General features: G+C 28.1%; 1 protein-coding gene across 2 annotated transcripts in view; it reads right to left on the reverse strand.

The window, feature by feature from the left end:
• LOC114128477 (uncharacterized) overlaps positions 1–8,927 on the reverse strand; it is a 48,912-nt gene extending 39,985 nt beyond the window's left edge. The window contains exons 1-2 of one of the 2 annotated variants that reach the window (XM_050199141.1): positions 8,821–8,927; positions 8,664–8,758 (exon numbers count right to left, since the gene is read on the reverse strand). In XM_050199141.1, the coding sequence (XP_050055098.1) occupies positions 8,664–8,665 (2 nt within the window). In that variant the 5' untranslated portion in view covers positions 8,666–8,758; positions 8,821–8,927. Of the gene's footprint in view, positions 1–8,663 lie in introns of both variants that reach the window. The other variant, XM_050199140.1, reaches the window with a different exon arrangement.
• Positions 8,928–17,324: the final 8,397 nt, after the last annotated feature.

Consider the following 17,324-nt stretch of genomic DNA (forward strand, 5'->3'; position numbering starts at 1 on the left):
AGTGTTAAATGGAATAAAAATATAGTTATATAATTTCTTCAAAGAAATAAATTCTCGTGACTCTTGATGTTCGTTGTTTATATAAATTATAAATTATGAAGAGTGAGCTTGATTTTTGAAGAGTTTATGATAGTTTTAAAATGATTGCGATAAAAAAAATAGAATTGTTTTCATATACTAATAAAATATTTATGAGTTCGAAAATACTGTTTTTACTTATTTTTTTTTATAAAATTAAATAATCAATATATTACATTCTAAATAAATTGTAATATTTTAAAATTAAATTATCCCTCTTAGTAAATTCTAGTGGTGGGATAATTGAGTTATTATACATTTTTTTTTTATATATACTAAAGCTTTAAGAATTTCATAACATAGGATTTCTAAACGTTAAAATTTTTTTTTAAAAAGAATATGATTATTCTGAGATATGTTTTGTTGTAAAACACATTTTTAATCAACTGACATATTATATATTAATAATCTAACAAAGATTTATTCGTTGATTGCATTTTTTTCTATCCAAAACAAATGCTCATTGTAAGAACATAATAGAAATATATTAAAATATTATTAAAGGGTATAATAAGGCACAAAACCGCTTCCGGGGTTGAAGGTAAAAACAATAAGAGGTTACTCGAGAACGCAACGTGTGACGCGATATTATAATATTTTCTTTTCGTTTAAATCCGAACGCCGCACAAAAAGAAGGAAATGCGATATTATGGTCCAGTGAATCTGTCATATTGCAGTTATATGTATATTATATACACATAAATATATAATATATTCTACATCACAGCGTGCGGTATACCACTTTCCAGGTACATATATTATGTATTAAACTGCACAAATGCTTCACCTTCTGTCGATCGTCCCAGCGAACGACCACCTTTCGCAATTACTATTTACTAATAATACGATATTATAAATGTATACATTATAGGTACGGTAGTTCGGTGAAAACTTCTAAAAAGCCAATAATGATCGAACGTGCGAACCAGTGGACAACGACAGTCGATAATAGAAAGCAACACGAGCACATGAGGAGAATGTTTTTTCTTCTTTTTAAAATGACCACTGGTGAAAGTTTTCTCAAATATAGGTATATAATATTGAATATAATATTATGTATACAGCGAATGGGACACTTTTATTACGGTTGATTATTATTCCACACGCGTTATCTCACGTATTGGGTTGCGGTACGACGACTGCAACAGAGAGAATAAGACGATAGATAGAAATAATAAATATAAAAAAAAAAACATCGACACCGTCGAAAAGCCGAAATTATTATAACACACGATGAAATACCTGTATATATTGTAACCAGTGACAAGACTATAACGTGGTTACGAATAAAATAATGCAGCGGTTAATACCGTTAATAACGTCGGGGGAGGAGGAAGAGAAGAAAAATATAACACCGACTAAATATAAAACCCGTTTTTGATTTGTTCTATTTCAATATCACTATAATATATTATAGGTAGGCAGTAGGTATGCTATATATATATGATATTCGTGTATTTCTGTTTAATTAGCCAGGGTATTAATAATTGTTGCGTCCGTATAATATATTAAATAATCCCTGACTATCTGCCGTCGGTAATAATAATAATTGCTTTCGGTGGCTGAATTATGTGGCTACCTGAAGTTACGCCCGTAGACGGTAGTCCCGAAAGGTGGAGCGTATATACCGGCCCCGGGGGAAGATGCTCTCTAAGACGTGTTTCTCCGTGCTCGAGAGTACACACGAGCCGACTGGCGGCGAGCGGGTTGACGTGTAGTGAATAATATAGTATTATATTCTATAAATATTGTATACACATTGCCGAACCAGAGAAGATTGTCTTCGCTTCGATTCGGGTAGTGCGTTAAACCGCGAAGTAATAATATAACGTTTGGTGTGACGCGGCAGGTACCTATACCTCGCACAAGACACGGAAAACGATTTTATTTTTCGTATAAAACATTGAAAACAGACAGGCAAAAGGTGAAGAAAAAATAACCCGCAGATGCTCGACCGCTTGTATTATACATTTGTAAGCGTCGACTCATGCAGGTTTCTGACAAAGTGTTTTTTCAACAAATCGTTTTGCGATATACATACCTTATATAATAATATTATGATAAACGTAAAATATTATACAGGATGATTCATCAAGCATGTTCACCCCCGTTTTTTTTTTCATTTAATAATCGGTTTATTAAAAGTTTGATGTTTGGAGTTTTTTTATTATTCTTGAAATAACTTCAAAGTAGATGTAATATACTTATTATAGGATGTAGTATTCATTATACTTGGACCATATAAATTATAGATATTTATGGATTAATAAAAATTATAAATTGTTAAAATTATTAAATTACCATAGTCTAAAAATCTTCTGAACTTATATTTTGGACCTATTGTGTTAGTACACTATGTTAAATAACTGGTTAAATTTTTTATTAAAATATATATTTATATATATAATAAATAATTTATGATATAAAAGGGGGTTGTCGTTTTAAAACAGAATTTTGTATTTTCGCGGACATACTTGAAGTAGTACAAAAAACACAAGAACTTAAAAATAAAAATGTCAAAAATTAGATCTTGAATAACTGTATTACTGTGAAAGATAACGGAGGTGAATATACTTGGTGAATCACCCTGTATATTAAATTATGTTATACATTTGTATGAGATCAACTGATGCGTATGTGCTATAGCGCGCGCTTTTTCATGAGCTCCGCGCGCGTCAGTGTTGTGTATAGTGTGGACTGCACATAAGACATAACGTTACAAGAAATATTATAATATTGACGACCAAGAACGTCCAACGCGCATTCCGTTACAGCCGACAACGTTGTACACACCTTATAAGAGCTGCACATGCTGCAATGCGTACAGAAATCGAAATTTTAACTCGATATACTCATCGTGTGTCTAATAATGTATATAATGGATATGTATAAGTATATTTATATCGTATTATATACCTTGAACCAAGTGCTTATTTTTTCAAAAAAACCTTTGAGTGGATCTTCAAGACGTTATCGTCGTCTTAAATTATTATTAATTATTGTCAGTGGGTGGACTATAATATAAAACAAAAATAAATTCACAGTCCGCATCAAATACATATGAATATGGTTAAATGGAAAATAATGCCTTAGACGTATTTGGAAAAAAAATGACTGTAGACGTGTATGGTAGCTGTTGCAGTGATAGGTGCATGGTGCATAGATTATAGATTTCTGTCGGCGGGGCCGCGGGGGCGTTGATTTGAATTCGTATATTAATTTTGGATTTAATGGCTGTGCGACTGCAGGATAATATAATATATTATATATATAGTGCGTATACCGTAAAAAGCGTTCACGTCGACAAACGACAAAGAATTGTCGTGGTCTTCGCCCTTCGATAGTGAAAATATAATACGTTACAACTTACAACCGTATTATAATATTAAATTGTATTTGTGTGTTCGATAATATAGCTTCGACATTCAGTCGGTATATATATGCGTCTGCTGCTGCAGGTGGCAGTAAAAACGTTCAAGTACGTATATATTAGGTATATGTTCACGAGAATCGATGTCCATTGTCCCTTGTACCATCATTAGTGGTCACAGCACAACGGCGTATAAAATTATGTACCTAGCTATAATATATAACTTATAAGTGTATACTACGTATATATATATATTATAATATATGATATCAGAAACTCAGAACTCGGAAGGTACTCGTCTTTTTTAGATAATTCGGTATAAAACCTATACAGGAAACTCGTTACTAGTTTTAGTGTTTATATATTATATTCGATCGATCGATTATGGTTGTAGCAGACAGCATCGTGTTCCGTTTAAATATACGTATGCCTGGAATAACGTAATTTTTTAGTTAAAATTCCGTTACACACACTACAACAGTACAATACCACACACAATCACGTACGTTTCGCGGAAATACGAAACGTGTACACCTCATCTATATATTGTAGTAACGACAATTACTGATGTAATACACGGGAAAATTAATTCGGTGTATGCATTTTTATTTTTCCGCGTCATGTAAACTAATATATTATAACATTTATTTTATATAGATTTCTGTCAAACGGTATCGACCGATTTACTATACGGTACGTCCAACGTCTAATGTAGACGATTCTGGTTAATCCGGAAGTGACAAACGTAGGTGTACACGAGACGCGATGACGGTAAAAACAAGGAGAAGAAGAAAAAAAGAGTCGGTAGACCGTGCAATGATGAACGGGGTAAAAAAACCGTATCGGCCGTCGTAAATAGTAGTCGTCTCGCGCGATATATATATAATATTATTATTTATTTATATACCTACATCTATATATAGGTATATTTTATTATATTTTCGTGTTCCAGGGCAAGCGTACTAATCATAATAATATCTTCTCTCCGCCGAGCCGCTTCGTTGCGGTTGTGGTAGGGTTTATAATTTAGACGCGTACATCACGCTCGACACCACCGAGGGGTAAGTTGTATAAGACATACCATACAATAATAATGGGAATCGGTCTTTTTCGTTGTCGGCAGCAGCCGTCGAGAGCCGGTCGGGCTAATGATGACCGCGCGGTCGTTACCATCGTTATTATTACACATATTATACCTGCCCGGTACCTAGGTATAGTGTTCGGACTGGGAGACGTGTGATCTATAGCGCGCGGGGTGTACGCTCGGAGATCGATCTCTGACCGACCGTATCCGTCGACGTATGCACACCGTATTATATATTGTGTTATAGGTACACGTTATTGAGTATAGGTATGTACACTGTACCTATCTATGTACATAGTCTGGTTGCACCACCGCGATGCGGTTATCCACGCGATTATACCTCGCCGCAAACGCTTAATACGATATTGCAATATATGTACATATATACCGCAAGTACGTTATACATGTACAGCCGTCAGTGCAGGTCGTGATTCGTGGCTTACATATATGTAGGTAGGTATAAACCTGTGCGATCGTATAATAATGTAAAGTATATAAACCGCCCTCATACAAGTGGAGATGTGCAGTGATCTATAAACAAATAACAAATTTGACTTTTGGAAAAACGGGAATTTCTTTTTTTTATTAAATCTCAGGAGTTGTTGTTACTATATTCTTTTGTATTTTTTTTAATTTTCTACACATATCATTTTGCCCAATTATTGACAACGGATAATGTGTTTTAACCTCAAACAATATAATAATATAACTATTTACTTTAAAAATAATACATTGAAATAGTTCATAAGCAGTCGGTTTCCACAGCACAATGCACTACCCGTTGCATTATTATATCTTTTTTAAATCAAAATATTTTCTTTGTGTGTGACCAAAATAAATATGTTATATTATTGATGTATGCTTATACGAGGGTTCAATAATGATGTCGACAGTGGTTATGTAGAGAATTAATGACATTTTTTACTCAAATTTTGTTTGAATTTATAAATTTTTCAATTTTTAACACTGGTTGCAACCTTACTTTCTGGACGTTCCTCGTAGAAAAATAAACACCACTATACATTTAAAAAACTTAATATTATTGTTCTTTTTATAACAAAACTAATGTTCATTAAAATATTTTTAGCTTATAAATTACAATGAGGTAAAATTGTAAACAATTATAATTATAACATTTTTTTCTTCAGCATCAATTGATTTTTATTACGACATCTGCTTCATGAAGAATCAAGATTTAATTTCCATAATAACTACCGAAACGTGTTTAAAAAATAGCAAAAAGTGTCTTAAAAACGACCTAATTTTTATTTTATTATTACAAAAAATGAATAATATTTACAATATATTTTAATATTTAAAGAAGTCTAATGATTTTAGTATTGGATAATTATGAAAATAACTCATCGGCGATAGTTTTTTTTTTGTGAATAATATCAACTTATTATTCCTTTAAAACATACAAATATTCAATTATATTATAAATTCTACGTTTAAAATATAATTTTTATCTGTTAAATTATGAGTATTGCATATTTGCATATTGCATTAAGCCCAATAAAAATAATTGAGGTAATATTTTTGAATTATCTAATTTTACAATGAAAATTTGATAAATGAATAAATATGCTCTGGAAATGATCAAAGGCGATAAAAACTTGCAAGATAAAATTTTAATTTAAGTATCTGTTACATAAATCGATGGAAATGGAATGCATATTTCTGGAATAACCAAAATAAAAAACAAAAATGCACTTAAAATTGGAATTCAGGCTCTAATAATAGAATGTAGGTATCCTAACATTAAATATGTATCAATGATTTTAAATTACTTATTATATGAAGTGTAATGGGGTTCACGATACTTCGAAACTGTTAAATCTCATATTACATACTATATCAGTATACAACTATAAAATAAACATAGTAATATATAGTATATGAATATTCAATATCTATAAGTATACCGTATATACGTTAAGCTTTATTCCTTAACTAGGGTGTATTGTATTATATGAGTTACATTATAATATAAAACTGTTATACGTACAACATATGCGGACAGTATATTTTAGTGGGCACATATTACATTTAAAACAAGTCATTTTTACAGCAGAAGTTTAAGTTTTTTTAAAAAAAATAATTAATCGTCTGCACTTCTCCACTATAATAGGGAGGCATACTGCACCCTTAAATGCTCCAATGCGGTACAATGCGACGGGAAACAAAGATCCGATAACCACCAAGTTATAATCGTATAGTATAGGTATATACTACATACATACATACATTTTATATATAGTACGTAGGTTGACGACAACGCCGCTGCGGCCGTATAAGTCGTTTTGCGGTTTTTTCTTTATTTTATTATTATATTTATATACATATATTTTTCCCTTCAGGGGGGCGTGGCGCGTTTGGAATAAAATCTTGGTTTATTTTCCAACCTGCTACATTCGAATTCCACCGGACCGGGTCATCGCGTTATGGGCCCACCTGTCCACCTGTTAAAAGGTGTACACACACACGCACACACACACACACACACACAAATACACTCACATATGGTAGGTACGTGAACGCGCGGTCCAGGAGACATTCGATATGTTAGTCGAGTGGTACCACGCAGCAGCCAGCCAACTCGGTGATTCAAAGATGTTACTATGCTGCGATAACATTGCGGTTCTCGTAATACACTCTTGTCAGGAAAAAAATCTTCAAATGCGATAATTATAGTAATAATAATAATGTTACATCAAATTGACCGGTAGGTACATGAGTACGTATTATATGACGCAACGAAACCGGAAGCATCAATCCGCATTCTTCAAATCGGATGTGCATAATATTTATTCGGCGTTTACCCATTATAAAACACTATAGTCCTCAGACATAGTTTTATCTCTCTTTTTCTGTACCTCTACCACGCTTTTATCTACATTTATACACGACCACGGCATGACATAACCATATTCTAGGTATTATTTGAAGTACCTAGGTTACTATTATTAATTTCGTAGTTATTATTCTCGGCGTCTAATTGACGAGTATATTATGCACTACCGGCTTTTTAAGATGGACATTTTTTTTATTTCGTATAATCAAACCAATTTATTGATTCTCGTGATAGATTCCAAACTCTTTTCCCAAAATGAATGAACGCAATCATTCAGAATTCATTAATCGTTTTGGAATGCATACGTGCAATACAAAGGATACCGCCGAGAATTGTTTCGCCCACAGACATCAACGAAAAAAATTTGATCATCGATCAACTGACAAGTACAAAATAGGTTTATAAAAAAAGAGCCAAATCACCGTTTGTATTTATTTTTTATTTTTTTAAATTTTGTTTGTAAACATTTAGTTGTCCAATATAGTAAGTTTTTCTTTGTCGAAGAGAAGTTACCAAGTATTTTTATTTTATTTTTACTACTTTAAACGATTTTATACACGAGTACTCAAATAACACTATACGTCACTTATAAATGATGTATATGTATATACATTTTTTTTTAATCGAAAATGGGTAATTGAATTTTAATTTTTTTTATGCAATCAAATTTAAATGGTTTCTTGTATGACAAACGTGTAATTCGAAAGTGTAACAACATTAAGCGCGAATGTTTCGCACTGTTGCAAACTAATGCATACAGATTATAAAGCATTATAAGAATAACAAATAATTAAGTCTACAATAAAAAGGAAAACGCACACATACACTAGTTAAAATTAATTAGGATATGTAGGTGCTATAACAGTTCATAATTTTAGTAGGAATTAACAGACTACTGGTTTCACAATGCCTATACATTACTTAGGTATACATTTGATTGATACCTATAATGATAAATAAGAGCGGGTATACAAAAGCGGTTGTATTAAAATTACAGATAAATTTGTCTTTAATATTAAGCTTTATGTTACAGAGTTATAAAACCTTTAAATGGACTGTCTTTATTGGTTTATTTATGGTATTTAGCGTTGTAGTGTCCTGGTGTTTGGTTAGATTATAATACCTATTATTGATACTATTTAATTTGTTTATGAGATTACCTAATTAGAAAACACGGTTCATGTTCATGGTCAAATAATTATTCTAATAGCTCCTTTAAGCGTCGAGCTTGCCAATCGATTATATACTACAATTAAATTATAAATAAAAGTACTTACATTTATACGGTAGTTATAGTTTGAGTTTTTGGCATTCGTTTCATTATCAGCACATTGCACAATTTGTTCTTAAAACGTTTTGCACTTCAACGGTACTATTAACAAAAATATATATAAAAAAAAAAAATATTTGAAATTAAAGCACTTGGTAAAATACCTCGTATTTAAATTGTTTATAAACATTAATGACACAGACACAATCGACCGTGACAGACGAACACCGCCGGTGCGTGTGGAAGACTCAGCCCCAGACGCACATGCCACTACGAGTATACATAATATTGTAGTTGTTTAAGTAACAACCTACGCGCCATCTGGCGGATAAATATAAATGAGAGTATCATCTTTGACGAAAAGCTTTATTCTTGTTCATACTTCCAATAATCCAATACCTTCGTTGTTTTTATTTTTTTTAATCAGTGTTGTTTTATACCAAATAAATCATTAATCTATTTATGGTTTAAAAAAAGTTAATAAAATTAAAATTTTTATCATAATACTTGCAAGCATTTTAAGGGCCAGTTGTACCATCTCCGATTAAAGTTAACCGTAGTTGAATCGGCCGAATTTGGCCGGTTAAAAATCTGTTATCAGCTGATTAACTCTTAATCACTGATTAATCACGGACTGTACAATCAGACCAAAATGTTATTAAAATAATTAGTAGTAGGTAAGTACCTACCTACCTACCTATTACCATTGATTATACATGTATTATATTATTTAATATATATAATATTATACTACAATCAATGCTATTACTATTATAATCAATATTAATCATACAGTTCTTCTAAAAAATCGGTTAATTCGTATGATTTCAAAGTAGTATTCGTAATCGAAAGCTAAAATAGTTGTACATTAATATGTGTGTTAATAATAAATGTAACATTTTAGTAAAGGTTATAAACACATTTCAAATTGTAATATTTTAATTTGTATGTGCTTCTATTGCTTCTATCTACACATTAATATAGTATAGTTTAGTCATCATTAAAAATAATAGTATCAAAATTAATGATTCAAACTATATGTAAATAAATTAAACAACCGATAACAATTAGTTACCGATAGGATTGATATAAATTAGTTTATCAAAATTAGTATAAACAGATAACAATAAACTAAAAATTGTATAAATCATTTATTTAATTGGTATTGATTAAATTATAATATCCTATAGGCTATAGCTGATAAATAAAGAAATGACTTGTACAATCTATATATATTTGTTAACTAAGTAATTATTATAATTTTGTGATTTGGCTTTAGATTTTAATAGACATATTAATTAAAGATTTAACTTAAGAAAGATCATAAAAGGATAGGTACCGCATAATACGAATAAATTCATGCATTATTAATTATTAATGATTAGCATATTATTATTTCATTTTATGTAAGTACAAATATAAGTAGGTACTTATAAAACTTCAATTGCTGTAATTAATTCGTTGTACCTATACCTATACATTATTATTATAATAATATACAAAATATAATTCATGAATACTATTATGTTATACCTATGGTTTGTTGAATAAATTTTGATTTCAATAAACTATATGTAAACAAAATGTTATCAGTATTTGTTTTTAAATAATAAAATTTAAATACCTGTATAAAAATGTCATTCTTAATTTATTTTATATGTAAATATCAATTTATTTATTACTAAAGATAAATGGAAATGTCGGGAATACAAACTTGCATTGAATTATTAACATTTTTTATCTTTATCTATCAAAAAAATTATTTTCATATTTTAAATAATCTACGATTCATCAATATAGCTACATAAATTGATAATAACTATAGGTAGATATTTGTAATTACTAATTACTAACAACACTACATGTCTACATACAATTTTTAAGTCTTCAGAAAGTATCTAGTCAGTATTATTACTAATAGTACTATTCTATCGTAAAATTTAATATTCTATATTTTTATTTACTATATTTTAATCAACAAGTAGCATTATAAGTTATTAAAGTTTTAAAATTCAAAATTAGCTAAAATTTTAAAACTTATTAATCACCTGTTATCAGTTTTATCACTTTATTCAAAGATAACTTTAAAATTATTATTAAATCTCATATATTTTATCATACATAGTCGTATAGGACAAACATTATAATATCAGCGTTACAAATTACTGGTTTAAAAGTAAAAGCATAATAAAGTAGTTGTTAAAATGTCTAGCTCATTAAATACTTATGTATATGAATATAATATTAAAAAACTATATAACTAACTTGTTAAACTATTTTACTAGAATTTTGAAGAAGTCATGTAATTGTATTTTTTTTAATGTAAAAAATATATAATTTACAACTGCAATATATTTTTACTATAAGAAATGTTAATAACTCTAAGGTTTAGGTATACTTATAGGTACTGTATATATTCTGTAGGCTTGATTGGAGAGAAAACATCTATTAACATACCTCTATGGTTTTTATTTTTTTTTAGTACCTATACTTATTCCTCGACATTTATCTGTTTTTAAGTAATAGCTCTCTATTTTAATAATTGATTTAAGATAGTAGAAATCGTTACAACAATAAACTGTGAATTTGAAAATCCAAGTTTCAGTTTTGGTCATTGGGATGAATAATTCTAGTACACTGAATTTATATACCTTATAGTACTTAGTTTTTAAGGTCGGAACTGGTCAATTTTAAAATAATGGCAACGGATGTAATTACCTAAATACCAGGCGTCTCTGGCCTTCTTTGGTCAGTAACCAACGCCGATTATAATAGATTAAATAGAGAATAGCTTAGAATAGGCACCGGACATTATTGTACCACTGAATTGTTTACAGCATACCTACCCCTGAGCATACGCTGCGATGTATCTACTATTGTTATAAATGTATTAACTATAATCTAATTAGCTGCTATTATACTGTTATAAATGTATTTTCTAGACACTAAATCATATAGTGTGATACATAATGATCTCGAGATATTTAATTTAACTTTGGTTATATACCTACATCAAACTATTTTAAGATAAACGCTTTTATATTTTTTTGAATTATCTATATATTTATAAAAAGCATCTACTTATAGTTGAATATACTTAACAAAATGTGTCTTAGTATCTGTATTGTAATATTTCTGTCAAATAATATTTAATGAAACATACGTTTATTTTTAATTTTCATTATTTTTTAACAAGAGTTAAAACAATTTAAGTATAACTATCATCGTTCAATCATGTTTTAACAATATTCTTATATATCCAATACTCTCTCTTTCTTTTATATTATTTTATTTTTCCAAGTCATAATATCCACTTCAATGAATTTCTTATAGTCTATAGGTATGTTATTCCTAACAGTTCTAACTAACAAATATAAATAGGTAGGTATAGGTACTTATAACATATTTTATGCAATATAACCACAAACTCACACGAGATTTAACGAGAATTTATAGATATATTAATATATAACATAATGAAAGGTTATTTAGAATGATTTTATTTTAAAGTACAAACTGCAGAAATTATTATAGAGCAAAGATACCTTCTATACTCGCTACTAGTTAGTGAAAAATAATCTTTAGAGGATTTTGAGTAATAAAATCAAAAGTTATACAAAAAAAAATCTAATAATAATATCATTGTGAAACCAATACATTTTATTATTAATACCTACCTAACCTAGATAGGTGATTTGATATTTACAATATGCTTCTAGTTATATACTTTAAAATTCAAACAGTTAATTTCTTAAAATTAAAATCAGTGTTTTCATTTACATTTAATCAACACATGTAATATAATAGTTTTTTGAGTATCAAAATCACAAAATATATACAATATATAGTTTATTTATAATCAATCATCATTTATATTGTGGTGTATTTTTTTTTTTTTTTTTATGGGAAATGTCTCTATGTTTGGACACCTCCTGAATTTTTTAAAAAACAAAACAGCCCAATGTATTAGTATTTTAGTCATGTCTATCGAAATATATATTTCCAAGCCGCAAGAGTGAAATTAATTTTATTAGATATTTCGAGGAATATTTTTAAGGTAAGTTTACAACTTATCTGGAATATCTAAGAATTTTTTGAATCTTAACGTGTCGTAATGGGATATTTTAAATACTGCCCAAAACCTCATCTAAAATACATCTCTAGTCTCATAAGAAAATTACTTTTTTTAACTAATACCTGAAACTATTATATTATTATTAAAATACCTATTTATAAATTTATAAAAGATAATATATTTAAAATTTGTTTCAATGAATTTGTACTTTTTTTATGTTCTAACTTGAGAATTTTAATTAAATTTTTACCACAAATTATATCATTGTTGTTGGTCTAACTTAATTTTAGTTGCTTGAAAAATATTCTTATTTAGGTTAAAAATTATAAATACTCTTATTATACACAGACATAGTAGACATGTCAGCATGAGCCATGAATACCTATATTTATAAAATCACTGGAAATACGACTAAGTATATAATATTGTGAAGTTTTCGTTAAAATTCTGTTTAAGGCAACGAATCGAATAGAATTCTATCGTTCTGTAAAAGAATCTGAGAATATGTGTAGGAAAAAAAAACTATTACATTTATTACGAGCCGGCAGTAATCAGCGACAGTAACGTACCGCGCGGTCGCTTCAACTGTATAGAAATTCAACTCCGTAGATTTATGACCGACCGCTTGGAAAATGTCACAGGCACGACATGTCTATGATATGCCCCGTTTTTTTTTTACCTGCCGTTATTGTGACTCCCCCTCTTTATCCTTGTTCCTGCCGTATATGCGTCTCTATATACTTAAACGCCAATCTTTCTGCGAAATCATTACTTACGAGATGGGGTAAAAACCTGTTTAATCATTATATGAGTACCTATAATACACTATATTTCTATAATATACATATATACTACTATAGCGCAGTCCACCATTTGCAGTTCAGAGTTCTCTTAAAAAATTTTATCGCGTCTTTTATTTCGTACTACCATCGACTTTGAAGCGCATAGTTACGTGTATACATAATATTAATTTATTGATAACATCGTCGGAAACGTGTACACCGGAGAAATTTACTTAGGAACTTCCTATATAATTTTTGTAATTTTCTTTTGTCAGATTTTATTGATATTATTATAACATTATCTTTTACGATAATACTTGTTGTATACGATACGTTTATTTTTATGTGTAATAACGGATTGCAGAATTGCCCTCAATCATCGGCGCAGTTCATCAAAACCCCGTGAGCCTATCAACCGTGTGCTCGAGCACGGTGCAGAAAATATGGGCATTTTGCCACACGTTCTTATATGTATCTAGAAGCACAACGTATCAGCACAACTTAGAAAAATGAATTTGAAGATATATTTTCGGGCACTTTGCCATGTTTTTTATAATATTTCATTGCACAGCTATCGGCTTTTACATATCGTGTTATGTGGCTGTTAATTATAATTTACTGAGATTAAATAAATTATGATATATTCAGAAATATTTTTAATATAAATTAACGAGTGTACATTGATCTATATGACTATATATAGGTACTAAATATTGATGTATTAATATTGATGATCTGCGCTTAGTAAACTGTGAATGTGTTATGTGTGTGTGTTAACCAACGTAATGTTTGGGTTCTGAATTGTTCACTAACATTTTTCCCTATTTTTGTTTTAACGTCCAATTAAACGTGCAACAAATAAATTAGTTTTTAGAACGATATAACCAAGTAATTCTCATAAATAGGTACGTAGGTATGAATTTTTTTTAGTAATAATATTTATTGTTTTAGAGTAAATATTTAATAACGAAGATGAATAATAAAATATATTAAATTTAAACTACTCGTTTTTTTAGATACTAAATTTTTTATTTGTTATTAAATTAAATCGATAAATTTGTGGAAATCTGTACTAGTATTTATTATAAACCAACTATAATTACTTAAAAATGAAAAAAAAAACCTACTCAATTAACTTGTTTCTATAGAAGAAGAGTTAATGTGGTTACAGCTATTTAAATTAGTTAACTAAGATTACCTAATGTTACTCATCTTTTATAATGTAACTATATGTTTATATAAAAGCTTACCTATCATTTACAAAAATACATTTTTTTTTTCACAATTTATAACTTTTAAGCCTAGTTCTTTGTTAAAATAAATTATTGTTACTACTTGTGTGCTGCAATAACTACAATAGTTTATATCAAATAATGTAAAGTATTTTCTAGTGAAATCGAGGAACTTTACAACTTGAAATGGGTTATATTTTACTGTCGATTTTATGAAAACAATCGATTCATAAGTGTCATTTACAAGTGTATCTATTTTATTAGAGTACCGATGTTAAGTATATTTATAAATTATTATCTGTTCTAAATCATCATAGTATCATAATAAATTTAATTTAAGTTCTAATAAATATAAATATTATATACTGATGTGTAATTAATAATAATTATTAAGTTTTATTAGTTTTAGATAATCGTTTCTGTTGATAGTTAACCAATCATAACTACTATAAAAAAGATATATAATAAAGTACATAATATACTATTAAAATATAATTACGTGTGGTGATTCATATGAATTAAATATTTAATACTTATAAATTATAATACTATAGTAGCTTAAGACTCAACTACTCAAGTATTGGAATATTTTTAGTTATTTTATAACAAAGTAATTAAATAATAATGTTTTAGCTATAGATAATGAAAGTATATTTTATGTAGTTAGTAAAAAAATAAGAAAATGTTCAGTGGCGTAGTTATGATTTTGTTCTGGAGGGGATATATAATTTATTGGTTAAACATAAAGTAAGGGCTTAATAAGTCAATGCATCAAACATTAAAAAAAATCTCCCCCCCCCATATCTATACATTACTGCCTTGGTCAGTTATTAAAAGTACAATGAATACATATTTTATAAAATTAAACACATTTCTTAGTCTTAAGAGCTCTAGATAAATAACTATAATATTTTTGATTTCCAGACCCATGGTTTTTTTTAATCAAAATAATAATTTGTATTTAAAAAATAAAGTACGAAATTTTCGTCATAATGTAATGAATAATTTGAATATAACAATTATTATGAAGTAAAATAAGTAACATATAGTTAGAAGTTTATGTTTCAATAATTAATAAATAATAACCAAGTACCCAATAGATATTACTACAAATGTCAAATTCTAATAAAATAAATCTAAGACTAATAATATTATCGCAATAGCCGAACTTTCCTATTTTTCTAATTTCTAACTTAATAATCAAAAGAGTAAATATAAGATCACGATTTTATTAGTTTACCAATGAGCAATGTTTTAATATTAATAATTTATCATAGTTCAAATAGTATAATAATATATACAGTACATAATTTTAATTTATAATCTTATATAAATTATATTTTTAACTAGACAATCAAAGATTAAATTAATCTCCGATAGAAAATTGTTGTTATCAAATAATTATTTTTAATTACTGAACAAAAATATTAAATTAGTAATTACTTTAAACATCAAGAACAAATAATTGTCCAGCTACAATTTTATCTAGCTACGCTTCAAAAACTAAATGGTGGAAATTATTTTGCTTCTTTATATAGGCATATTATAAGAAGTATAATAACTAATAAGTAAGAACTAAGAAAATATTTGCCGACAAAGAATGTATTAACAGTTATCTTGGTAGATAATAGGCTGAGAAAATTGTTATGAATGTCCCACATGGCCACGTATATTATATGCTATTAATTATTATAAGGTTGGATAGTTTATAAAATTGTTATAATCAACATATAATTGTTTTAACTAATTTAATTTAAAACATTTAAATTATTTAAAAACAGTTATAGAAATAGAAATAATTAAAGAATTAAAAACTAATATAGTAATAGATGGGTATAGATACCTTTATGATGAATACCGAGATAAATATACGTAGGTACATTTTAATATGTATGTAATTTTAATATTAATAATAATATTATTAATTTTAATATTTAAGTAACTTTTCTTCACGTCTTATAAATGCATACCTTATACTTTATAGGTGCTGTAAATAATACTTAAAAGAACGTATTTTTAGATCCTTATATTTGCTATACTATTTTTTTAAAGTTCATTACTAAAGATAAAAGAGTATCCTTTGCAGATATTAGTTTATATATTTTTTTAAATTATTGGCAAGAATGGGATTTTACTGTGAATTGTTAAGCAAATTATTTTGCTGAAAATATTGGAGTTTCTTAATCAAATTTGAATGCCATTTAATATACTTGATGTACTAAAGGTGATAATGATGATAATAATGTATAAATGGTTTGTATGTATTTGTAGATGTAATTTTTAGTTTAGTATCAACTTATTATAATCAAACGATTTTTACAAATTAAAAAATTTAAATTAATTATTAATTTTTTAAAATCATTATATAGAGGTCCAATTATATGTATGTACCTATCTTCATTATAGTTTCATACAACATAGTATACGACTAAAATTAATTCCATGGATATGAAAACTCAGGAGGGGGTGACTATAAAAGCCGTTATATATTAATGTGAGTGTGTGTGTGTACTAACTGCAAAAAGAAACTATACCTATACATAAACAAGTCTTAGTTTTTTTGTTATATTTAAAATATT

The sequence above is a fragment of the Aphis gossypii genome, chromosome 2 (assembly GCF_020184175.1).
Source record: "Aphis gossypii isolate Hap1 chromosome 2, ASM2018417v2, whole genome shotgun sequence".
Classification (NCBI taxonomy): domain Eukaryota; kingdom Metazoa; phylum Arthropoda; class Insecta; order Hemiptera; family Aphididae; genus Aphis; species Aphis gossypii.